Source organism: Nipponia nippon, unplaced genomic scaffold (assembly GCF_047370975.1).
Source record: "Nipponia nippon isolate SJK-2023a ecotype South Korea unplaced genomic scaffold, ASM4737097v1 scaffold_13, whole genome shotgun sequence".
Classification (NCBI taxonomy): domain Eukaryota; kingdom Metazoa; phylum Chordata; class Aves; order Pelecaniformes; family Threskiornithidae; genus Nipponia; species Nipponia nippon.
The window spans coordinates 9,955,142-9,981,764 of NW_028262324.1; the positions used below are offsets into that span (position 1 = coordinate 9,955,142).

A 26,623-nucleotide genomic window follows, 5' to 3' on the forward strand; every position below is an offset into this window, starting at 1 on the left:
CATCCCACTAATGGGAAGGTCTGGATGTCCCAGGAGCTCCAAAGGGTTTAAATGCTCTCAATGACAACTAAATGGAAAAGCAAATCACAGTACAAGACAAAGAATTAATAAATTAGGAAGTATATAAACCCTTTGGCTAATGGTATAAGGCAAAAATGATTCATTCTCCTCCACGAATACAGCAGCCCGTAAGTTGCCCTGTTTAGCTTTTCTTACACATCTTCCCCAAACAGCCAGTGCTGACCAGCTGGGCTAGGTAAGGGCAAGAAGTCTTAATCTGATATGCTATAGCGGCTACATCCAAACTCCTAAATACAAGCTCCTGGCAAATAATGTGACCACAGCTCTAACTGCTTTGTTCTGTTTGTTTGGGGTTTTTTAACGATTAGTCATTAAAAGCCATGAGGCTGTTGGAAGACAGCTATTAAGTGCTATCTAACAGTATACAAAAAAATTGACCACTCTCTGAAGGTCTAATTGACCAGAAGAATCTGTGGTTTTCTGTTTTTATTTGTTTTTCACATCAGCAATATTGGTTTCCACTAACATTTTCTAGCAAACAAATATTTTTGAGGCATTTCTGTATGGAGTAGGATGGCTGCATGGAAAAAGCAGACCACCAGCTGCTCCACCGGGAATCCAGCAAAAAGGAACAGTTGATTTCCTGTTAATATAAATGAGTTTGATAGCTGGCTTGACTTCAGACTGAGTTCAGCAGTTCAGAACCTCTATTTCAGGAAATATAGAATTTATATAACAACAAATTAAGAGAAAGTGAAGGAAGGCTTTTTGCAAGTGCTTGTTTCCCAACAAAATGCTTTCAGTATGCTGGTGTCAGGGTAGAGGAATGGAAGGATAGGATGCTGTGCTGACCGAACTAGAGCTATAGGAAGATTTTATAGACATACTGGGTATTTAAAGAGGCTTTCCAGGACACCAAGCATCCCATACTGTGTTGCAGTTTTCTTCACATGTGGCTACATCATGAATAGTCTGTGCCATGGATAGTCTCATAGGATTCCAGAATAAACTCACAGAACAGAATTTCTTGGACTTTTTTTATGGAAAGCAGAAGGCTTTAAGGATGAGCAGTCATTTCCACTGGTGTTGCTATTATGAGCTTCTAGGATGACTTGATGGCCTGAGCATAATGGTGAGCCCTGAGAATGCCTGAGCTCTGGTCCTGTGTTTAACTCTGGCCCTTTGTTCCTGAGCACCCTTCAACAGGAGAAAACACATATCTATTTCACAAGAGTCATTTATTAACATTAGTTAGGGACCCGAGAACTACACAGTGTATTCGGCAGCTAATTAAGAGTGCAGTACAATACAGTAGGAATACAGTTTCATGGAAAAAAATGCTCACAGTGAGAAAGAAAAAACAAAAATACATTCATTTTGCCATATCTCATGTTATTCAGGAATTATTTTTCTGATTTTATTCTCTAGCCCTTTTGTCAGGGAATAAAATCAGAAACCTCTTGCTCTTTTTTGCTCAGTTGCTCTTTCTCATCCTGCTCCCAGAACATGTACCCCATTCCTTAAACAGACACCTTGCCCTCCTATAAATAGTATGCTTCAGTACGCACTGTGCAGTTCACCTGCAAAGCAATACCACTACTGACTGCGGAGCTGTATGGGAAGAAAAGATTGCTTTGACAGCAAATCAAGCATGTGAAAGTTAGAAAGCACCAGCACAGCAGTCGTGCCTTCGCCTGCTCTTCCGGCGGCTGGGCACGGCGTGGGCAGGCTGCGGCAGTCATGCTCCAGCATAATGCATGAGCAAAGCGATGACACTGCAAGAATTGCACAGGAAAACAGAGATCGGATATCTTCTGAAATACAAGGTTTGTGTTTTGCAAGTTAAACAACACCCAGATGCACAAGTGGGTAGGGGTGGGGGGTTTTTCCCCCTCTCTGGACACAAAGAGCTGCCCAGGAGCCCCTGTTCAGAACAGTTCCCCTTCCACAGTCACTGTCCCAGCTGGTTTTGAGTCCAGCACCCCGCCGGTGCTTGCTGGGAGCATGGAATGTGCTTTCTTTAGCCTTTTCATGGTCTCTGGACTCTGAGAGACTGTGCATTTGCTTTGCCACCTTGGCAGGGAGGAGCATTACCCTGCATGCTAGCAACACCGTCTGCTCTTCCCACCGCGGGGAGCGAGCGGAGCCCTGCCACACCAGGCGCGCTTCTCACCCCAGCCCAGCCCACATCAGAGGCCACGAACGACACCACAACAACATCCCAGCACACCCACCCCTCCCAGCTGGTGCCCGGTCCCTGTGGATGATGAAAAGTTACAAACTCTGTTTCACAGATGAGGAATTTTACAGCAACGGAGGCCGAGAGGTTCTGGCTGCCCGACTTCAGCTCATGCTAATGCTCACTGCTTCTGAAAATTAACTTCTGAGTGGCCAAAACAGGGGTGCAAGTGACCCCAAAGACACGAGGTGTTTATGCCAGGAGGGGCTGGGGACATTCCCAGGGGTGGGATTACAGACTTCCAACTCCCAGGCTGCTGTCTTAAATATTAAGCATCCTTCCAGGAGGGGGAACCTAAAAAACCCTATATTGGAATAATGAGCCCACATTCTGGACATATTAAGTCCCTCTCCCCTATTGCATCCCCTTATTCGCTCTCCCTTAAGAGAAGAATCTCTCAAAAGCTTTGCAAAAGCTTTTTTCAATATCATTCTCTGCCTGAAACAAGAATTTTCTCCACCACGGGTGAAAAAGCTGGGTGCCTCTCTTTTCCTGGCTGTTACTCAAGGTATAAGATCCATATCCCTACCACAAACCATGCTGGAACTTCTAATTGGGTTTTCCTCCCACTGTAACTCCCTCTACCATCTGTTTCTCTTTTTCTCTCGGATGACACATCCCTCAGTCACTGAGCAGTGCCACTGGGATGCCAACCCAACCCTGGAGACTCAGCCAGAGCAGCGCCTTCCCTCTTCCCTGGGCCCCCGATGGCCACCAGCCTCGGCTCCAGGTGCGAGTGGGACCTCAAATCACCACCTTCCCACCCGGGGACAGGGAGGGGATCAGACACCGGTGGGTTGCCGTATTCCAGTCCACGTTCCTGGCTGGGTTTTAACTCCAGCTTGGCTGTAGGGTTTCTTTGAAAAGGAGGCAGAAATCCCAACGTCTCTGAAGTCCAGGGCGAAACTTGCATTGCTCTCAGCAGGGCTGGGGTCCCACCCTGCATTTTTACATAGCAGCAGAGCTGTTCAACCGATGACACAACTGATTTTTCTGCTTAGCTTGAAATCACCGCTGTGCTTGCAGCAACCAGAAACTCCCCACATCCCCAGTGCTAATGAAGGGCCCTGGAGCCTCTCGGCTGAGATAATCAGTTGTCCCAGGCTTCAATAGGATCCAGCCACTGTTTTCCACTGCTGCATCTAAGGAGATTACTAAACCGTCAGAAACATGGCTCCTTCTTCTGGCCTCTTTCCAGACCCCCAGTCATGTTAGAGTTGAGCTACTGCAAATGAAAATACATTCGAATTTTAAATGAGTGCATAAATGATGCTTGCTCACTGGGAAACTTGAAGTTAATGTTGCCTGCAGCTATTACTAGTGTTTTCAGAAATAATTCATTAGCTGCAAAAATCTTTCATGTCTCAGGAGATGAAACAAAAAATTAGCTACTTTACTTTTCTTGCTAATTCCTTCATTTCAGTCTCCTTCAGCACCCTCCCCCTTCCAGGCTGCAAAGTTGAGATATGAAGTCTTAAAGATAGAGACCATGGAGACACATTTCAGATGAGCCCTTGCCCAGGTACAATAGATGGTACCTTCCACTGGTTCCCCTAGTACTCATGCACAGGCTTTTCTGAGCAGGGTTTCTTGAGCTGTCAGTCCCCACCTAAGAGAGGAGCAGTAGATAATTCGCCATATCTCAGCGGCTGAATGCAAAAAGGCTGGCTGGATCAGCCAGTCTATTCTGCTAAAACCAAAGCAAAGTCCCCCTGACACATAGCCTCGCACAAAGCCACAGGGGACCGAGGTAGAGGGACTTGTTTTACCTGCAGTAACTCTAACGACTCCATCTTTCATGGGGTGAGGAAGACCCAGGAAGATTATTTTCTCTCTGCACTTCAGCTCCTCTGCTTTTGATCCCAGAAGAAAAGCAACACGCATAAATGAATGATAGAGGGAGAGGGGAGAGTTCTTTGTGTCAAAGAAAATACACCAAGGGATGAAGTCAAGTCCTACTGGTTACTCCACCAAAACTGTTTTGTTCAACCTCATCATGCCTGAAGAACGTGAAACTAAATTTCTAGCAATTTCAGCCTCCGCAGAATTGAAGGTCTTTCTGAAAGTCTTGAACAGCAACAAAGATCCCTGTGCTGGACTAACTCTGTACCTGCCCAGGCTGCTCGCTGCAAGCCTGGATGAACCTCCCTCTTTCTGCCCAGAAGGGACACAGCTGTCTGAAGCCACCCCTGTCCGAGCAAGAGAGGGCAACAGCCACACGGAGTCCAAGAGAAGGGTGTATGTTTTCGCCCAGCTGTCTCTCTCATACACATCTCAGCTTTGCTGACAAATTCAAGGAACATCCTTTTTCCCAGGACATGGAGTTGCTTTACCAGCTAAGCAAAACAAGACAAAGGTGACTGATTTGCTTATTGTCCTGGAGAACACTTGGCTGAACTGCTCATCTCCCACAAACACAATACACTCGATGCCATCTGCAGACGGCATGGTGTGCTGCCTTGTGTACCCATCGTACCTCCATCTCAGGGCAAGGCAGCACCGGGGGAACGGGCCTGGCAAAGGCGACAGCATCTGCTCTTCTCTGGTGGGTGCCCACCCGCGTGCTCAGGCGCTCCCGCCGTCGGGCTGCCTGTCCCGCCCCGTCCCGTCTGAGCTCTGCGCGCTGCTTCACGCTCCCGGTTCTCCCTCCAGACGCGGCGGCTGTGGCAGGCGGCACCTGGAAGGGAACTCATTTTTTCTCCTTAGCGTTTTGACACTGAAATTAGATTGGGTTCAATTGCTGGGACATTAGCACCTGTGGTAATAGCCGAAATTGCTTTCAAAGATAGACTGCAGTGTTTTGAATTTGGAGAAAGATTGCTGTCCCTTTTAATTACATTTTCTGCCCATAATGAGACAATTATAAGCATTTCAATAGCTCCCAGTCATCAGCCTTCCACTGTATGAGAGCGCAGGAGAAAAAAAAGGCAGCCCCACCTCCCCCCTCCTTTTTCCCCTCCCACCCACTAATTTCTTTGAGCAATTCACAAGTGTGTAATGTATATTCATCTCCATTCTGGCAGAGATCCTAGGGGCACTTAGATTGCCCAAAGCGTCCTCACGTAGCCATTGCACTACTCCAGCTGTTGCACTTGAGGACCAAACTCCTGGTTCAGTGACCTTCAGAGGGCAGCACATGTGTAAAGGAGAGCCGCACCCCACCTACTCACCCCTCTTTGTCACTTAAAGCATATATATTTACCAGTCAGGAGTGTAGAAAGCAAAGACTTCATTCATCTGTGGGGAGAGAGAGAGAATATTGTCTCAGAAGTAAAATACTGCAGGAACACAGAAGCTGCCGGACCGACGCCGGGCTGTCCGCTCAGCTGGCCTTCTCGCAAAGGTCAGTAGCTTCAGCGCTAGAAATGTTACTGGAGAATGAACTGTTAGCTCAAGTGCGTGCTATATGGTATCTGAGCACTGGAGGGCTGATTCCTTCCAGCTAGAAATCCTTTCAGCTCTTGAAACCTGAGCCTCTTAATCTTAAGCAGCATCAAATGTTACTATTGTAAGATTGCATAGCACAGCGAATAAATAGTGCATTTAACATACCAATGTAATGAAGTGCGAAGCTCTGGTCAAGAATGAAAGTTTATTTAAGGCAATATAAAAATATTGCCATTAATCCAGGGTTCTTGTACCCTACAAACCAGGATGCTGGAGAGCAGCCATTGTAAGCAGGATGAATTTAAAGGCCTCCCCGCATGCAGGCTGCCATGACATCTCTTTGCAGAGTCACAGGGCATCTTAAAGGAACAATGAAGATACTCCTGCTTCCCATGGGTCTACCTCAAAGATCCCAGTTACTCAGGCCCAGCTGAATGCATGAAGCGGGGGGGTGTTTTCCATATGTATTCACGAAGCCTTTGCAGAAAGTTGGAGAAATTCAAAGGAGAAGGAGAGTTTCAGGTGCAAATCTGTAATAAGAAGCAGTATTAACCTGAAGAGACATAAGAACCTTAAAGAGCAAGAGCTGATCTGAGTCTTCCCTGTGTCAGCCCAAAGGCTGAGCCTTTTCCTCAGCCCTGGGGTTTCCAAAGGCCAAACAAGCCCTTGAGACATCTTCACATAACCCTGATGCATCCCCAGCCGCCCCCAGGATCTCACAGCACCTCCCTGACGGTGGGGTCAGCAGCCTAAAGGTACAAAAGGGAAAATAAGTACTTGTTAGCTGGATGCTACCGGCTGTTTTGGAGCTGGAATATATTGAAATATTAAGGACTGCAGCTGTCTAGCTACAGCAGATTGAATGGCCCTGCGTTGGGCACATGGAGGAAGAAGAAACCCTTCTAGGAAAGCAGCTACACCAAGAAGTGGGACCTTCAAAGGAAAGCAAGACTGGTTTATATGTGGTATACATAAATACCATGGTATCTACAGCCACATGGGCTGATGCTAGGGGAGCACAGAGCAGGGAAAGCTCTTCGAGTGAGAACTAGATCAAGCATTAAGCTTGGGAGTGGGAGCAAACAGCAAGTCAGCAGCTCCCGGGATGCTTGCCCAGCCCTGTGCCGCTCTGCCCTCGGAGGCCCTCTTGCCCCACGCACCGCAGGGGAGATGCACAGTTTGTGTAGCCGCAAACGTTACCCGCGCTTGGGATTTCTCCACTGAGATACCCTTGGGATTAGCGTACCTGGCTTCGTGATGCCGAGAGACTGTGGAACAAAGAGCTGGGACTCCTGGAAACAATGAATTTCCAACCAAGCTGGAGGGCTCAACTGATCTTCAAACGAAAATCATCTCCTTCACGTTTCTTTTTTTGTACAGCTTCTAGAAAATAAGTTTGAAAAGATTTGCTAGGGTTCAGAGCTCCCCCGCTACAGCTCCGACACGATGACAGAAACTGCATAGTAAATAGTTTCCATCAAAAACCCCAAGCGGTGGGGCCTCGACAGTCATGCAAAACTCTTAACAACACCCTGTCCTTGGGGAAACTTCACTGTGAGCCAGCTAGATCTAGGACTTACCATCTACCCAGTTAAACATGAATCATTGTTGTCTGATTAAAGATGATCTTCCCAGTACTTTTCTACCTCAACCGTGCTGTTTTGACATACTAGCTCAAGAGCTGTCACTTTAATTGTAAGAATGAGTGGTGATGCAGAAAACCAGCAGTAGCAGCAACAACAACCAAAAAAATTACAAATCCCCAACTCATAAAACCAGAGCTTTAATGAGATTAGCGGAGATTGTACACTGTATATATACACAGGAAGAAATGAGCATGCTGCCTGCATCCAGAGCATCTCGCTGAGGGACTCTGAGCCCTTCACAAAAATGGTAAAGTTTATAACCCCCCCTTTGCCAGCTGAGAAGATGAAATGGAGAAGAGAAGAGCTGCAGTCTCGGGGGCGTGCAGGAGGCCAGGAGCTGAACCGGGAATCAGCGTCCAGGTCTCTCCGCCGTGCTGCAGCTGGCAGCACTTGTGAGACATCAAAGTGCTGAGGCTGATATTAAATTATTGACATTTCCAGCTAAGGCAGCAGGTAGCAATAATTAAGAATTGCTACTCAAACTTTTTGGGGGAGGAGTCGTTCTTTTCAAAGGAAATGGCTTCTTACTAGAAATGAACTTTCAATCTCCATTTATCCTTCAAATTTCCTTCAAGTTGTTCATGCTTTTATTTAAGAAAGTCTTCACAGACACCAAAACTACCCAGTTTGTGTAACACCTTTCAAGTTGACCCAAGATTGTGCATTCAGCCTGGGGAGAGGGAAAAAGCGCTTTGGTTTTGAGACTTGCATTAGGAGGAAATGAAAAACATTCATTCTCACCAACCTTTCTCACTTAGAAAAACCTCCTCAACGACTTCTAACCAATACTACTTCCTAAAAAAAGAGGTGAGAAACAGAAGTGCTCTGTCCCCCAGCAAAGCTCCGGGTTTTCACAGCTCGCCTCTCGTTAGCCACCATGGCCCACTGCTTGTTTTACAATTGCGTGATTCCTGCAACTTCAGGCAAAGAGCACCCAACCAGATCAGCGACCCTGGGACTCTAAAGCTAAACCTGTTACCTAAGTGAATGAGCTGGGGAAATAAAAAAAGCCAACAGGGACCCTCACAGCAATGAGTTTGTGACGCCAGGGCTCAGAGACAGGGGTTTGAAACCCTCCGCAACTTTGGAATAAATTGCAAGACAATTTATAATCCAGAGCTCATATTCTCCCAATCCTATTTACTAAAGCAATAAGAAATTGCACATCCCATGGCACCCTGGGCATATTATTATACTATGTAATTTCCTTCTGCAAAAACCCAATTAACTGTACATGTCTGTACCCATTCTGCCAACTACATCATTTTATAATTTCAGAACAGCAGCACAAACTGCCGGGGAGTTATCAGTAAGAACTGTTCTGCAATAATTAATAGATACAAAGATTAAAAAAAGGAGCAAAATAGGCACACAAATTAACACAGTCAATTATAACGCAGCTATCTACAGGCCCAGGATCTTGTGTAAAACGAATTTCCTTATTAAGCTTTACCATCTCCCCCCCATGACAGAGGTCAAGGCGGAGACTGAACATGAGCTGATTTGAGGGCTGGTTTTGATTTCCCTCTGTCTGGGCTCAAAGGACAGAGCTCTGAGAGCAAGCAGGTGTAATTGTCATTTGGGATCTTCAGTCATCTTTGACCCCCCCTTCCCTCCCACCTTGGATCAATAGCTGATGGAGTCATGCTGATAAAAACCTTCCATAATTGATGTTTCTCTCTTATCCTAGGCACATAAAGCCTTTTGTGGCTCTGGCCATTTTATACCCTTCCAGACCCCTTGTGAGTCCAGGGTGGACACTACTGGCCCCACCACATAGCCACCTGTGGCCCCCTGGGAGACCACTGGCTTCCGTTGGGTTGCTGCCTGCACGACGCTGGCTGCTCAAGGCATGGAAGGCAGTTAAATGTTCAGCTTTACCTGACTTGCCCCAGGGCCTTTGGAAAATCCACTCCCACCCAGTTTTCTGGAAAATCTGTGGTCTAAGCAATTGAGATTCTTCTGAGAATGGTTGGGTTTGGTGTAAGATGGGAACACGAAGCAGAATACAGACTATTAAAGAAGAAAGTCTGCCCCACTCTAGAAACCTCTGCAACTACTAAGGAGTTTGAACATCCACTTGTCACACTGATTCCACATAAGACTTTCTCCCCGCTCTGATTTCATGTAAAGAGCTGCTTTCCCTAATCATCTCAGGCTCCTCTGTGAGACCCCAAGCACACTGAAGTGACAGGCTTTGGTCAAATCCTGACCACAGCAAACGAGAAGACAGCCCAAGAGACGGATGAAGGAGGGACCTCTTCACGTGCATTGTCTTTCAGTTTGGCCCAAGGCTGTGAATTTGTGGAGGGGGTTAAAGGATTTGGCTGGTTTTAAAGAAACCTCAGCCTGCCACGCACTCTTCCATGAAAGTGAGGTTACTTTCCAGACTGAAGACAGAGAAAACTGCTTTTGCATATCCATGAGCTAGAAGGAAAACTCCGTGTTTATGCCACATTTATCCACTTCTTACCAAAGGTGCACAGGACTGAATAAATCCATTGCAGGCATAGAGAATATATAGAAAACTGGATGATCATAATCCTGAAAAATGCATTTGCTTAATTGCACGGCTTCCACATTTCCCAATAAATGACTTCAATACAGTCATTAAGCCATTTTTACTGAAATGCACTAACATAAAGCAAACATATTTGCCATTGCATTTGCACAATTACAGCTGTTTAATAAACCATTCCCAATACGTAAATGTAGCAACCACTCCTGTGTTGTTGCTTTGGAAGCCATTACTGGGTGCTTGAAATGCCCGACAGAAGCGCATTTAGAGATACATGACGTTATAGAGCACTTCTCCTGCTACCCATCGGCAGAGCAGTCCCTGTCCCTGCTCCTGCCCTTCCCTCGCTGCCCGTTCCAGCCTGGCGCCCTCCCCGCTTCCCCCAGCAGGCAGAGGACACTGCCCATCACTTCCCTCTGACACTTAGGACTTATCGAATGAACTTATGACTCGGTGCTGCTCAGGGCTCACGTGGCAGTTGTGCGGTGAGGAACCCTTAAACCTATTTGTTGCCTCAGGTCGTCCCAGGCAGTCAGCAGACGTGGTGCCCTGCTTCACCTCCAGCTGTGCTCCCTTCTCCTTCGAGGCTGCAGGCGACGCAGCTCTGCCGCCATTGCACCGCGTTCTTCTAACTCCACCTCGGGGCAGCTGTAACGCAGCGTGATGTGTCAGTGTGCCGTCGTCTTTACATTAGTAACATCAAGTCCTCATTTCAGGTATGGCAAACACTCCTCTCTCTCTGACACCCACAACCACATCAATTTTATTGTACTTTGCTTTTTAATTGTCATCTCTGTTTCTGGGAAGCCTCTGGTAACCACCATTAATATTGCAATTCCAAATGTTAAAAAAAACAAAACAAAACAAAACACTTAATGGAACTGAATGAATTCTCAAGCCGAAAGCTCCCATCTGCCATCAGTCTGTTTGTGTTTTGACACAGAAATTAAGCCACTCAGCTGGTTTGCTAGAGAAATCTCCATACGCGCTCTGTGAGCCTGCGCCCAAGGTTTGACGGTTAGGTGTTCGTCATTTTACACGGGTAGGACTATTGCTCACAAGGAACAATATCAGCCCTGGGGATCATTTGCATTTGAAGGAAAACAGAAAGAAAAGCTCAGCCGCGCTGAAAACAAACCAAAATCACAGCTATTCCTGAAACGCTGGTATTGTGACAGGAGCCACAGGAGATAGGGATGCAAGTGCACAGCCAGGCAGGGATGGACTGGGGAGATGCCCTGCGCGGCCAGCCCATCACCCGGGCTCGCATACAGCCTTTCCTCGCCCGCCTGCAGCAGTCAAACAGCATGATCCATCTGCTGGATCCTTCTTCTGTCGAGTTTACTACTGACTTGCAGGCCAGCTGCTCCATACGTGATATGAGAAGTGCACAGTAAATTCTGCCCAGTACTTTATGGATTAAGCGTAATATAAATTTTGAACTATCGCTGGCAAATAGAGACCACTTAAATTCAAAATTGACCTAGCTCAGAGTTAAATACCTCTGGCCCCTCAGGAAGGGGGTGCTCTGCATGCAGACACAGAGGAGCGGGCATCTGCCTCGTCCTCTGAGCTGCCACCAGCCGGGGCTGCGTGCACGGGAGATGCTGCCAAAGACGGACCTGTGCTTCTGTTGATGCCTGATATGTGGTTATCTTTACCAGTCCTGATAAAGTCAAGAAAACTACGCTTAAGAACTGCTCTAGAAATTCCTATTAGGTTCAAGGCCTTACTCATTAGAATTGAGACCTTCAAAAAGTAAAACCAGCTAAAGATCTATTGGATTATTAAAACAATGAGACTGGAGTTACAAAGCAGATGTGAACATTGCTTTATAGGAGACAAAACTGATCTGCCTCTGTGTTCTCCAAGTACATAGTATTTTCAAAGAAAACGCTCACATAAGGAAGCAGTGTAAGCGGGTAATGAAGACGCAGCAACGCACGCAGGGCACTGCTGGGCTGGCTGGGCTAGCATCTATACGTACTTCTCTGTTTTGACGTTGCTGTTTGACAGCAAAAGCTTAACCAGTTTTTGGAAGCTGAGATGTTTATGTTCACCAGGTCCTGAAGTTCACACTCCACTCTTCTGTGGCAGACGGTGGAAACTTTGCAGATTCTTTTCCCTGACTTGTTTTTCCCCCTGCCTTTTTCTTATCAAACCATGTCTCACAGGGTGGCAGCCTGCCAGGGAGGTTTTCTCTGGCCTGCCAATAACTCCCTGCCCCTGTCAGGGCAGAGGGGTGGTTTCGCGTGTCTCTCCCAGCAGCCGGGCATCTCTGAAGGCAAGAAGAAGAAACTGTGTCTTACATCAGAAGTGTTAGTATTTCATAGACCCGTGCTGGAAGCAGCCATATGGCTACAAAGGGTCATTCTGTGCAGAGAAGACTGCAACTCATTATGGCAACATCCCAGCTGCTGATAATCTGATTTCTAGGGGAACCTGCTCCTGCATAAAGCCCTGATATTCCCCCCACTGCCTGGAGTGCTCTCCCTTTCTCACAGCACACCTCCCTTCCCATTTGTTTAGTGGTCAGAGGCAAAACGAAGCAGCCTTACGCCGCATTTGCCCCCCGTGCATACAAGTGTGCCGCCCTGGGTGGTGGCCGTGCTCCGGGGGCTCGTGCGCTTATGTCTTTTGGGGTTGGCTGTCAGTCCTCAGTACATGCTGTAACTAAGACTTTCCAGCCTAGCCAGCATAATAAACACTGGTGCTTTTCTTGGAAATATTTAAGCTTTTTTACTGCCTTAGAAAAATGAGTGACTTATGACTTTGTTCCTAAATTGGGCAGACGGCATTAATATTCAGAGTGCAGCACGCAGAGGAGCTCAGCACACGAACCCATGTACCTGTCAGGATTCATCCTAAACAGACAAACTGAGGAGGAAAAGCCAAGCAGAACACAAGCTCCACGGCCCGGGATTTCGTAACTACCCGTGATCAGCTCTTTCCACCAGTGATTACAGGCTGTGTTTTCACACTGCTGTGCCCAAAGGAGCCCAGTCAATGCCCCAGCAGGGAGCTGAGGGGGAGTGGTGGGTGAGGTAACTCACATTGTGCCTGAGCATCCTTTGTGAAACTACTCACTCCTTTATCCCCTTGAACTGAAATCGGGCTTTAAGCCACCCTCACTGTTAAACCATTTCAGGGATCTGCTGCCATATTGCATCCAGCTGCTAGACAGAGTTAAAACAGAGGGAGGAAAAATAACAGCGTCCTGTTGTCACATCAGAGAAACCCAGTTTCTCCAGCTCGTATCCTTCTAACACAATCAACGACTGTTTCCCGGAGATGCTGCCCTATATCCCACCATTCGTCCCAGCAGCCAGGACGCTGAATGGGGTCACGGGTGCTGCTTCAGGGGAGCCCACCACAGATGTAGACGCACTTGCACTCAGAGAGGGAAGATGTCCAGCGGCGCTTTGTGCTCTCAAACAGGAGCTCCGAGTGTTCAAGGGTCAGCCTTAGCTTGCAGGTGAGCCGAAAGGCACAGGATTAGGCAAGCCAGAGCAGCAGAATGAGCTGAGCAACTCCCATTTTTCAGGCAGCTTCTGCTCCACCTGTTAATGGCTGAAATATGGTGCAAGGAATAAATCAAGAATTGGTTAATTGGTCTGAGAAGTGTTATGAAAGTGGAGGAAGGTGAAAGCCCATTAGCACTGGCATCACCCTGCAACACCCTTCCAGTAATTCAGAAGCACACAATTAGTAGCGTGGAAAGGCCACAACAGAGCTGAAGTAAACCAAGCACTGAGCACAGCAAGCAACAACAAAAAGCCAACGCACAGAAACAGAGTGATGCTGAGTTCTGCACAGGTCTCAGTGTGGGATCAGCTCTTTGGCCCTGAGGATTAGGGAATGGTGAGAAAAAAGAAGCCTTGCACCTCCTTTCCAGCATGGAGCACGGTGTGGAACTCATGGCTTTGGGGGAGCGTGGGGTCACACACTGTGCCTGAACTCGGGAAAAAAGGGTAATATTGTGGTATTTATCAGCAGACGTGGACAAACTGCACCATGGTTCCACCTTTCTCCCTTTCCCATATCCATTTAAGATGTTTACAAGATGCAGCCAAGCGCAGCCTGTCCTGAATGCGAGTCCAGGTCCCACCAGTGCCACGGCGAGTTGTGCACGTGCGTCCCGGGACAAGAGCAAGCGGGGGTACCACAGAGCAGCAGCCTGCAGACCCTGCATGTCCCCGTGGGTTTCAAAAGGTGGTGATTTGCAGAATACATAGAGCAGTCTTTATAAGCGAATGTATTTCACCCAGCTTAAGAATGGGAGAACCAGAGTGTTCAAAAAAGAAAAAAAAACAACACTATCTTGCTAACATTTGGGTTTGTAGTTTTAAGCTGCAGGAGACATTTACAGAAGAGAATGATCCCTGCTGGTTCAGACTATCCTCTCCTTTCTCATCTCTACCTCTCCACTTCCAGTATCACGACTATCACCAAGCAACTAATGTTATAATTGGAAAGGACTTAAAAAAACCTTCCTCACAAAAAAAAAAACCCAAAGCAAACCAAACCAACAACAACAACAAAAACCAGGAAAAAAAGGAAAAAAAGAGAGTCCGTAATCTTAATATTTAAAGACTCAAAATACTCAAAATGAAGGATAAAAAAAATTTAGGTTTGAAAAGCTAAAGATAACAGAGTAGTCTCATTTATGGAGAAGTATTGCTAACTCCTACCATTCAAGCAGAATGTGCTCAACTCTTCTGGACACTGAGCAAAAGAAAAAAAAAGGTTGTCCTTAGAGCAACGAGGCTACTTAAGAAAATTACATATTTTTGTTGTTCTTTTTCTTTACCTTTGCTTCCTGAGCTTTCTGGGCATATTTTATCTTTTTTCCAAATGCCCAGGGGCTTTCTCCTTCAGAAAGGAAGCAGATCCTCATACATTCAGATGACCGCAGTCCCACATACCATGACACCCAGGGAGCCGGTAGGCCTAATGAAGATCCCGTGGTAAAAAATGGTCTTTTACCACCTTCTGTTCCAAATGCAGAAGAAAACTGGTTGAATCACAGGCTGGACACTGCAGGGTTAGGGTGAAGAAAAGCAGAATTCTCCCAGGGCCTCCCTCTTTCTCCATCCCATGACAATGAAAGATTTCTCTACAACACAGAGAATCACGTGGCTTCTTCAGCAGTTTGTAAAATGGCCTGGATTTTTTGCTTGGCTTTTCATCATTAAAAATTGAGATCCTCAGCTGGAGAGCAGAGGGAAGTGTAGGAACATCAGGCGAGCTTAATTTTCCTTTTACATAAATCCAACTTGCTGGTGCTTTGCCTTTCTTTGTTCTTCCTTTCATCCGGAGCCAGGCTGGTGCCTAGGAGGTGGAGCTGTGCGTGCACAACTGGCAGCTCCTCATCATCGGTGCCCACCAGGATGATTTATGGGAGATGAGGGCTCAGCTCCTGGCTTCATGCACTTGCTGGGGGAGATGTTCTCCTGTTGATACCCAGTGGTGAAAGGTTTTTAGCGTTGTCATGGGAACAGCTGTCATCTTCAGTGAACAGCCTCTCCTCAGCGTGAGCCTGCCTTGCTTGTTTACTGTACAAAGGCATTTTTCAGGAGTATTTTGCCTTGGATTGCCATTAGTCTTATCATTGCCAAGACCCAGGCTGCAGAAATTACGGAGATTATTATGATGGATGATGATAAAGTCCCTAGAGGGAAGCAGGCAGGACCCAGTATGTGTCTACATCATGAGCTAATCTTCATTTGCAGGGAAACTGATCTGACAGCTTCATTATCTTCTACTTAAAAAGCTCACTCTTGCTCGCTCTCTCACACACACACACACGCATCTCTCCTTCCTTCCCCCAGGAATTTACCACCAGGATTTGTTTGTACAGTTACCCAAGGTGCGGAGGTGAAGCCAGCGCACTCCTGCGCAGCCTTTTTTAGGATGTGCTGATGCACTGAGACATTTGCAATGTCTTGTTTCATCAAGTGACATAGCCCGTGTAGAAATATAGCTGCTATGAGGGTCCCTCGGGGGCTAATCCTTTCACACTCCTGCATCCCCAGGCTACGGTGACGGAAGCAAAAGACTGGAAGTCCTACCATGCCGCCATCAGCAGCTCTTGTTAGGACCTCATGTTATCAGCAATCAGGGATGAGGTGGCAGCAAAGAAAACCCTGCCCAACAAGTCACTGGCTGTAGGAACAGACTATTTTGTGCTTACTAATTTACTGTCACGGCTGTCTCACAAGCAGGACCCAAAAGAGAACACTACTGATAAATAAATCATTTTGGTCAACTCAAAATGATGGGGTTTTTCTCCAATATTTTCCTTGAAACAGAAACTTGAAAACAATGAGGGGGCTGAAAGAAATATTTTGTTTGACTCAGATGATTGTTTTAATCTTGAAATAAAATTCCAGAATCAAAGCTCAAAACACTTCACTTAGGAGGTATAAAAACATTTCGCCACTTCTAAATCCCCCTCTTTCCTCTCTCTCCATCTATGAAGGACTGATCATCAAATGTGGCATGAATTCACAAGCAGTTTCAGTCAACCTAAAATGCATTTTAGCAAACTTACTGTGAGCCTCCAAAAAACATAATCAAGCCCAGATTCTGTAGTGATCTGACCCAGAATACTATTTCTGAGCAGCCTCTCCTCAAACTTCTCAACTCTCCACAGCTACCTTCACTCACTTAAGAGACCGATTCCACAAACTTCCTACACATCAAATTTATATCGAAACTGGCTAGAGTTTCCTACGGTTTCTGCCAGAATAGGACAAAGTATTACCAAAAGAACCTCTCTTAAGGCTCACTTATTCTCAAGACACTGAAGCAGGAGGGTAGCCTTCTACTTTCATCAAGGGCTGGGGTCAGGGAGGGTGCTTCACACCATTTACTCATGGCAGGTGCCAATCACCATTTCCTGAAAGGTTCACAACAAAACAGATTAATGTCAGGACTAAATATTTGACAGCAAGTACTATGACAATTTATTAAAAGTCTTACACACAAATGTCGTACAGCTAATGCTTAAGTACTTGGTAAATTAAAGGGATTGCAATTAAGGTGCTTTAAGGTGCCCCATTGTTTCATTGATTAGAATAAAAGCTTTTCCCACTTGACACTATCATGTATAACTTTGCAATACAGTCTTTTCCTACCCAGCTGGCTCTGATGTTGTAGGAGAGGGGCATTGGGGTCAATGCAACTTTTGGAAGACTAAGTTTTTTCAGCATTATTAAGCAAAAATTGCATTCTTTATAGCTTCAGTACTCAATTCTGAAAGCATCTGATCAGAGCAGGGATTCATGTTGTCAAACGTTTGGGTAGATTTTGAAAATGAAAAATGTTTCCAACAGCTGGCTCCATTCTGCTCCTGAAATGACCGGCCGCCTCTTTATGGTCCTGTGGCCCAACACAGGGCTTCTGCAGGACAAAGAAAACCTTCCAGTGACTAAATGCTACGATGATTACGTACCTCCACCAAGAAAAAGAACCTGGCTTCCAGCTTGATAGAAATTCCTCACTGCAAAAAACAGAATTATGTACTCTGGTTATTTATTCTCAAGGCATCCCTCAGAGGATCGCATCCCTCTGCTCGCAAACCAGCGAGCACTCCTGAGCAGGCCACAAGTTAGGTACAGGTTCTGTCAGACAGTGAAGCACAAGCCTTTTCTTTTCTTTTTTTTTTTTTTTCTTTTTTTTAAATCTTGCTACTCTGGGATGAGATCACCCCACCGTGAGTCATTAATCCACAGAGACAGCTTGCAACATACAATGAAAAGCAGAGCCTTGCTCTCAAATCCCTAATGTACCGGCCAAGAGGCATCACGAGCTTTCAGGCCTCTCGGCACCGTACTACACATGTTCCTCTAAGCATCTCAAGCACGTATCTGCAGTGGCCTTTAATATTTTCATGAAAGACCCTCAACACGGTCCCTAGATGGGTTTCATGATCCCAATCTAGACTAGAGTCGCACTTGAGCATTAAAACTCTCTTCTGGAGCCACCTCAGCCACTCACCTGGGTTTTGACAAATTTAATTACCTAGATGCTCATCGCTGCAGTGCTCTGCCACAAAGTGCAAGTCCTTTCTGTAATTTTACTTAAGCAGATTCAGAACTATGTGTATATTAAAAGAAACATCACATCCAATTCTGCATAGCGGTAGGTCATGGTGCTGGACTTCCACCTGTAAATCCTGAGTAGAACTGGACAGCAGCAACTTTTCCTCCAGTCTTACCTGCTGGAGCAGACGAGTCAGTGGCAAGATTGGCTGGAACAAATTAGGCAGGTTCAGGCACTAAAGAGATGGCACTACACAGATTAACCGATAGACGCACAACGGAAGAATGTCTCCAGTCTCCTTTATTTTCATTTATAGAAAAGTATGAATATAAATCAGCAGAATATAAAAAAATATTTCTAATATTTTCCAGTTGAAGATACAAGGCTATAGCTAGCCCTCCTGGTATGGGGATCACTTTCTATTTAGGGCCCCAGGACTGCACTGCATTTTTGGGCAACTCAGAGATGCTCCTTGAAACCTGAAGTCCAAGGGCCCATTTACCCCTGGTACCTTCTATTCTCACAGATTGAACGGGCTCACTTCTAAGTTTTGCCATTATCTCAGCAGCGCAAGATCAACCCTCTGTAAGACTGAGGATCGATATGAAATGATGAGACCAGGGAGGGGGAAAACAAAAGGAAAAGATATATAAGCACAAGCAGGAAACATCCACAAAGAAGTGCCATTGCCATGAAAAGAAGGCACTTGAGTTAATTTATTTTGCATTGTTGATTCTTCACTGAGACTTTGGAAAAATAATAATTAAACCTGGGTTCATATGGCCTTTTTTGTCCGATTTCTTATTTGGTGAATTCTCGTTCCTCTCAAGAGAGGGGCAATTTGCCAGAAGTCATCAGGGTCAGACAGGCCTCTCTCAGGCAGAAGAGGCAGCAGGAATGGATGTGCAGAAAGAGACTGGCACTTCACAGCCAGCCTGATTTCTTTGGAAACTGAGGAGTACACATGGACAGAGAGGATTCGGGATGCCCCAGTGCAGACAGCAACCTCTTGAAATTAAGTGGCATAGCCTTTGGCATGGAGAAGTCATAGTTTTGGTTATGGTTACTACCGCTGCCGCACATTTGTGCCAGACAAGCCATCACAGCGCTCGCTCGCTGGGACTGCCAGGAGAAGTTAGATGAACAAGAAGCTGTGAACAGAAGGACAGGAGCAAGTGTCCAGCTGGCGAATTTTCTTCCAGGTTCCCTTGCATCGAGGGTTCCCTACTGCCTGCCAGTGCAACAGCTGATTCCTGAAACACAGTCGTAAGAGGGAGAAAGTTATTGTGCTGCACCGCTGTTGCAGGGAAGTCACTTGTACAACGAGGGCTTAAATCACGCAGTAAAACAATTTAGTTTGCTAATATCCACTCCATGGACCCAATTCTGCCTTTCTACCGCTGTAAAGAAGAAACAACCACAGTGACCCCCATAGGATTATAGCGTGAAGTAAAGCCACAGTCAGTCTTCATAGGAACACTGGACTGGAAGAACCCAGAGCAGCACAAACTGTTAAGTCCAAAAGGGTTCACAGAAACATTCCCGCGAAGCGCCCAGCATTGCATGCAACAACTCACAAAGCACACTGACATCGCCATAACTCCTGTATTGAAACACTTGACAGGTTGCAAAGCGGGCAAAACACCTCTTTCTCCATTTTTCTTTGTAACACCATGCTCCCTCTCAGCAGGCAGAGCTCTGTTGCCACCCATAGCCATCAAGATGCTGAATAAGTACCTGGCGTGCAAGACACAGCCCACGTCTGTGCGAGCCGTGCAGGGACATGAGCAGCTCTGGATAACCACGTTAGGGGAACACTTGCCTAAGCTTTTCCACCTTGCTAAGAGCTACACGCTAACACGGCTTCTGGATGGCAACTGGCTGGAGATACCAGACCCAGAAGTGCTGGAACAAGGTACTCACAGACCTCCTATGTAGAGGACAAAAATCCAACCAACCAACACCTCTTTTCCCAGGCAGTCCATCAATACATTGACCAGAACTGAACAGAGAAATATCCTATTACAACAACCAAGCAGATCCACAGGCCATTTTTCACAATCAGTGGCTGCCCAAGGAATGCTTGCCTAGCGGCCACCGAAACTGAAATTCTGCTATAGCACTGTGCCCCTCCCAGATTTTAGCATTTAGTGGTTTAAGGGAATTCCTCACATCGTGTGTCCCAGCCCTGACCTTTGGAGAAGCACAAATACCACAATCGGATCAACTCTCGCCCTGTGCAGAGAGCTGCCCACACAATAGCCCGACAGACCCCTAACTTCTGCTTGTTTGATAGTTCTGTGGAAACTGGAATTATTGCTCTAGCTCCACAAAGATAACCCTGCGCTTGGTTTAATGAGATGTCACACTCCAGAGCAGGGTTTTATGCATCACACATGGTTGGAAAAGGCTCGCTGTATTTTCCTTTTGGCTTGGGGTCATTTTAAAATACCAGAATCTGCACAGGGAGGATTAAGATCCCAGATAAAGTAGTCTGCGCAGAGAGCAGTCCCATACCCTTCAAAACTCTGGGCTGCAGCTTTACCTTTAAAAGGCTTTACTCCTTAAACATATAAGCTAAACTTGCTTAGTCTCATCTTGCTGGTGAGGAAGGCAAATACTGCCTCTGCTATAAATCAAGTCCATCCATCCTTTCTCTCCCTCTGCCCCATGAGAATGGGCATAAACTGCTGCAGCCTGGACATTTATGTGCTACAACCGCCACATCTTGCTCCAGATGATGAAGAGCAGCTGATCCTCCTAGACACAGGCTGAGTAACAATTTCACAGATGTCAAGTCTGTGGTTGATTTGTAGATCTTTCAGAAGACGATCCAATATTAACAGATCAATTTCCTGGCTCAATGCTCTGCCTTGTTTATTTCAAAACCTTCCAGAAGACAGAAGCCAATGCAAGCTAGATTATCCTAGCTATCCTCACCTGATGGCCACAGATCTGGCCATGAATCAAGGACTCTGGGAAACCTCCTGAGCTTGCATAATAGGGGTTAAAATGAACTAGCATCTTCTATGGAGTGGGAGACAGGTGGAAGGCACAGATAACAAGCATCTCTCTCTAACTTGAAGCATTTATAAGCCAGACTCCACTTAGACACAAGAAGATAATTAGGAAATACTCATCAAAATATACCAGCATTACTGAGTTTATTTTAAACTCTGTCAGATGTTTTCCTTCCTGAGAGTCACTCTTGGAACAATATCTCGGGGAACTAAACGCTGGCACAAGCTGCTGAACTGACAGGGCGAGAAGCAAAGCGCAGGCACGGCGTGGGTGGGACAGCAGCAGCTGTGGATGCTTCCCTGCACAGCCGCAGCCAGCGGCCCCAGAGACCCAGGCCAGCACACGATGGCACAGGTCAGCCGGCATAACCACCGCTCTGAGCTTACCACAAACCGTCCAGGTCTCCTGGCAGAGTTACACCGGCACAAATTCAAAATGAGGGTGAACTGAGCGTACAGCCAGCGACTTGTGAGCACATCTAGGCAAACTCAACACATGCTGCATCCTAGGCTCTGGCATCAGCTTTGGCCTCCCACCATCCTCTTTCTCAGGGCAGCAGCTGCTTTCCCATCTTCTTCCACCTTTCTTTACAAGCATCGCATTTGTGCCCTCCACATCTGGCCAGCAAATCCCAGCCTGAGGAGCTCACCATGCCACCCCCTCAGAGCGCTGCTCCCTTGCAAGACTGCATGCTCAGATATGGCCACTTACTCTAACAGAAGGCAGAAGCCTTTTCACAGACATTTCCCTCATCCCACTCAATGGCTGACCCCACCAACAGTCCAATTTCTTCTCAGAGATCACGGAGGACAGTTTTTTCCTCCATGCAACCTGGTAAAAAAAGTATATTATTTCTGGAAACAAATTAGCTCTTCATGTAAAGAATATGTATAGTAAATGCTTGCACTTGAGATGTTAGTATCAAGGAAATCAAGCAAGATACCCAGCCCTGGACAACAATCTCCTTGACCCACCACTGTAAGGTCAAATAGCAATAAAGAACACCAGATCGTCCCCTGGAGGTCACCTATCTAGGGGATATGTGGGAGTTACCTAAAGGATCCATGTGAAATGTAAGGGGGGCTTCACACACACACACATGCAGAGGACGAGGAAGCAGCAGACCAGAGACATCATTCATGTTCCACCTGCCAGTCACGCATTCATCTCTGACAAAGCTGCCCAGCACCGCTGCTTCAAGGAGGCTTACAGTGCACCTCCATTGCCTTTTGTAGGTAGGAGCTTTGTCCACTGCTCAGGCCAGCCCTGCCTGTCCTCCAAGCCTACGTTACTACCCTGGCAATGAACCCAAGTGAACACACACAGTCCCTCAGCCTGGCACACACATAGAGAGCTCACACCTGCCTAGAAAATGCCACAGACATGACTTCATTTGACATTATAGGCAGTAATGCTGGAGGGGTAAATCTCACTGTGTTAAAAGTTGGCTCCCCGGCTGGCTCTCACATGCCTATAATGAAATGGACCCACCAGTTCATCTTACAGACCTCCAGCAAGACTCTGGGAGCAATTCCTAGGCTCTGCTCAACTGGGATGGATTCAAACCATCTGCTGACACGTGGGCTGAGTCCTGACTTCAGCGAACCAGGCACCATCCACCCCAACTCCATTATTGCTTCCCCTCTTCAGCCTTCAGCCTGCCAACACCTGATGATCAGATCATCATTCCTAAAGGACACAGCTCCATTTTCTTTGTGCTTCCGTTCCGCCTACGGTGCTGTTCACCAGATCAGGCGAATGAAAATGCCCCCTTCTTTTTGCAGCCCAACGAGGAAACGAATTCCTGAATATATTTTTTATTTCGCTTAATCTGATGTTCCTGTCTGGCTCCAGGGTTTTAGTAAAATAACATTACTGTAAGCTTTTATAATCATTTACATGTTGAGTGCAGGTAAGAGCTACTCCTGGCCGCACCAGTTAAGATTTTTTTTCTTCTTTATCTAAAAGCTTCTGGAACATTTGTACATGACAGGCTGAGGCAGGGAAGGAAAAGACTCTAATGTGACTTCCTCTTACCAAAAGCCTGAGAAAAAACCCTGCCTAAAAAGGCCATTATTGGCAGTCTTGGTAGCACAATACATTGTGCGCTTGAGGCCTGACAATCCTAGTTTAGAGTTTCTCATTCAAATGAACGTGCTTATTTCAACATTTATTTAAGTTTTAAAAATACCCCTGCCCAGCAATGATTTTCTCAGGCAGGGCTACTAACCAGTTTCAGAGGATGCCTTTAATAAACTTACAATGGGGTTAAGAGTATCAGGACAAAAGCAGTGCAGAAGCTGTGCCTCCAGTGACCACAGCAGAGGCTTGGGAGCCAGGACTCCTCTGTTGCTGGCTCTGCCACAGATGTGTTTTGCAGCTTCAAGCCATTCCCTTCATCTTTGCTGGAGTCTGCCCAATTTGTACAACCTGGGTGGTCCCCATCAATCACCCCAAAGCTTCTTCAGCTTTCCAGGGAAAGGATGCTGAAAGTGCAAAGATTTAACAGTACTTCCATCCAACCTCAGGTGCCAGCACGTACCCAAGTCCCTAAGCCAGCTGCCACTTGCCAGAAATACTCATAAAGGGTCACTCGTAGAAACAAAATTCCCAGTGCTTAAAAATCAGAAACAGGTTTGTTTTTATTTGACATCTGACAGGACTGTTAACCTTAGAAGCATGGCTGGAGTGTCTTTACAACAAAAATACTCCACAACTGTGCCACTTAAAAGTCAATGAGATTTAGCAGACTAAGTGCAAGTACTCCCACACTGCACTCCTGGCTCTGCCACTGGTTTAATACGTGAGCTTCACCAGGTCATTTCATCTCTGCAAGAAACTCATGGTATGCAACAAACACCAGTTAATACCCGTAGAGTGCTCCAGAGAGCTGCGTGCAGCACATTATGAAACTGGGACAAGCAGATCAAGGGGGAAGAATGAAAAATTCAACATGAAAACAAAAGCTAAAACTCTTACTTTTTGCTTCCACTGCCATCCCCATAACAATGTAGACTTCTGGAGTCTAAAGCCGGGTGCTGACACTCCACGCAGACGGTGTGGCCCTCCCTGAGATACTGCATCCAGTGAGTGTACGAGTGGTGGCTGTGCAAGCAGCCCGGCGTGATGGCCACAAGCTGGAATTCAACACAGTACCTGCAACCAAAATAACCGAGTAGGTTAGCTCAATAACCAGATTAGAGCCCTCCACGCGACTGGAAGAGCCGGACTAAACTGGGTGACCATAGATCGCTATCACTAATTAAGAAAACAAAAAACAAACAAACCCCCCCACACACCGCCAAGGACATAAAAACCAGACCATGTGGTGCACCTGCATTTTGACAAGGTTAAATGGGGAATAAAACTACTGTGCTCGTGTTTTCAACTTACATATCAAAAAATATCAGGTTTTACTGGCATCTGTTTTTACAAATAGAGACACAGATTGGTCAAGCATTTGACTAAAGCCAAAAAAACAACAGACAGGTCTTCTGATTCCAAGTCTGGTATCCATTTGCTGAACCACTCTTTCTCTATCATCTACAATCGGTTACTTAAAACGGGTTTTGTGGAGCAACTTGCGACAGGAGCTAAGATTTGGTCTGTAAAGGTTTTCCTTGTGATGATCTCCCTCCTAAGAGACAGAGTGAGGTTGTCATATCTCAGTGGGAGGACACAGCGCTTCTGCCCTGCTCAGACTTTTCTGTGCTTCTGATTTTAACCAAACCTGAGAGGAAAGCCCAAAAGAACTGGCCCTGTTTGGAGGGGAAAACCAAGGAAGTTCAGTAATCGTCTATAAACACAGCAGAGAATTGGGTTCTAGTCTAGACTGGTTCTGTATCAGTCATCATGGGGATTTCCAAACACTTTCAAGCAGCACACTGAACCACAGGAGCAGTTCGCTTCCTTGTCTTATCTGAGGGAAAGAGAGCAAGGATAAATACACGTGCAGTAGAGCTGTGCTCACATTTTTGAATTTTGCAGGGAGAAGGCTCAACTAATGAGAAGTCCAAGGGAGGCTCGGGGTGAACAGATGCTCTTTCCTTCAGACACTTAAGTGAGGGGGATGGATGCACCCACTTACTATGGAAACACTTACAGGTACAACAACATGTGGGGAAGTAAATCACCAAGTGCATGGCTGCTTCATGCTGCAAGAGCAGCCCTGGGAAACCCCACACGGTGTTTACAGGAATGGCAGCTCTCAACAAGAAACAGGCAAACCACCAGGACTGCAATAAGAACCCCTGGGGAATAACTAGCTTGCAAAGCTGTGTACGAGGGGTTACGGGGTGGAAGACAACTTTTCCCATCAGCACTGTGTCACTGCTAGCGATGACCCCAACTGGGAAAGAGGAGGACTGGGAAGGCTGATGCCAGCTCCCCTGTGTGTGAGGCACCAGCCTGGAGGCAGAGCAGCACACGCAGAGACGGCTGTGTCTCAGAAGGTAAAATGCAACAGGCCTTTCTGCACAACCCTGCCTGTACCTGTGCTGTGCAACAGTGCTGCAGGGGAAAACAGGCAGTGTTACAGCCAAGGGGGGTTGAAATGGGAGAGGGATGTGCTTCTCATGCAAGAAGATGGCAAACTCTGCCCCCTGAGAATTTACCCCATTTATGTAAAAAAGCGCAAACTGCAGCAGGTTCCACATTGGCAAGAGCTGAAGTGAATGGCCCTTGGCTTTTTGATCACACAACCTTAAACAGCAGCAATGCCCTGAATGAAAAGCTGAATTTCAGTCTTGTACTGGCCTTACATCGAAGCAGACCCACAACCTTCGGGCGCAGTGCAGATACTGCTGTCGCCGAGAAGAGAGCAGCACCCTGCTCTAGTGAAGTGCTGCCCTTCTGCTGGGAAATGCCGACTCTCATCAGCAAAAGCTGGGCCCAAAACTGCAACCAGAGAGACACTGGAGTATGACTGAGCCCCTGTGCTGAGCCTCCAACTTACCCTGCTCTTTCATTGCCATCAGCTGCAGCTCTTTTTTTCCTCGCTTTTCCAAACCCTCCTGTTGTTATTAATGCTGGGACTGTGTATATCAAAGAGAAAGAGCACATAGCATAAGTGGCAATACTGCACTAAGGCTGTTTACGTCTGCAAAACAGTAAAGATGGGTCTTTAATGTCACACAGTTTTATCTTCAGCAGGAAACAAAAACAATTCTAACTTTGTATTTTCATATTATCCGTAGCCATCAACCATTTCACTGAAAAGAGAATCTGTATTCTTGCCAGATTTTTGCCTGAGCAGAGTAAGCCTACTTATCGGGCACAATCAAAAGACAGAGAGGGGAGGCAATATTCACTTCATACCAACTCTCAACAGGTTTGAAGAAGTCAGTTGTAGCCAACATCCAGACTGGACAGATTATGACCCCAAAATACCAGCAAAAATGACAAACAGTTCTAAAAATCAGTAAAGGTATGTCATGAAAAGTTGATTTGAACAAACTGAAATCAGGCTTTTTCTCCAGAAACTACTTGGAGCTCTCCTTTGCTTGCACTCTGCTCCAGTGCAGAGAAGTCATACCTTGCCTTTGATGGGTATTGCTCCTTCATGACTTCTTGCAGATGACTCATAAAACAAAAAAAAATACATAAAAAAGAAAAAAAAAAGTGCTCAACACCCACTTACAGAAGTTTTAAACAGGCATAAATCTACCAACTCTATCAAAATTGCCAGAGATTTACACTTGTATAAGTGAGATCACAACAGGCCTGTAATATTTCACTTTTAAACAT

The 26,623-nt window shown here is 46.3% G+C and overlaps 1 protein-coding gene and 1 long non-coding RNA gene across 5 annotated transcripts in view; both read right to left on the reverse strand.

Moving 5' to 3' along the window:
- Positions 1 to 1,189: 1,189 nt before the first annotated feature.
- Positions 1,190 to 5,153, reverse strand: LOC148056534 (uncharacterized). Its single transcript, XR_015703079.1, has 3 exons — positions 4,737 to 5,153; positions 4,030 to 4,113; positions 1,190 to 3,869 (listed from the first exon to the last, which is right to left on the reverse strand). It is a non-coding gene; the product is annotated as an uncharacterized LOC148056534 (long non-coding RNA).
- A 12,986-nt stretch (positions 5,154 to 18,139) lies between these two features.
- The window catches only part of LOC104013109 (somatomedin-B and thrombospondin type-1 domain-containing protein-like), a 38,008-nt gene continuing 29,524 nt past the window's right edge, over positions 18,140 to 26,623 (reverse strand). For 3 of the 4 annotated variants that reach the window (XM_087750281.1, XM_087750282.1, XM_087750280.1), the window contains 3 exons: positions 25,833 to 25,911; positions 23,858 to 24,034; positions 18,140 to 19,110 (listed from right to left, as the gene is read on the reverse strand). In XM_087750281.1, coding sequence (XP_087606407.1) covers positions 18,993 to 19,110; positions 23,858 to 24,034; positions 25,833 to 25,911 — 374 coding nt within the window. In that variant the 3' untranslated portion in view covers positions 18,140 to 18,992. Of the gene's footprint in view, positions 19,111 to 21,589; positions 21,710 to 23,857; positions 24,035 to 25,832; positions 25,912 to 26,623 lie in introns of all 4 variants that reach the window. The other variant, XR_015703060.1, reaches the window with a different exon arrangement.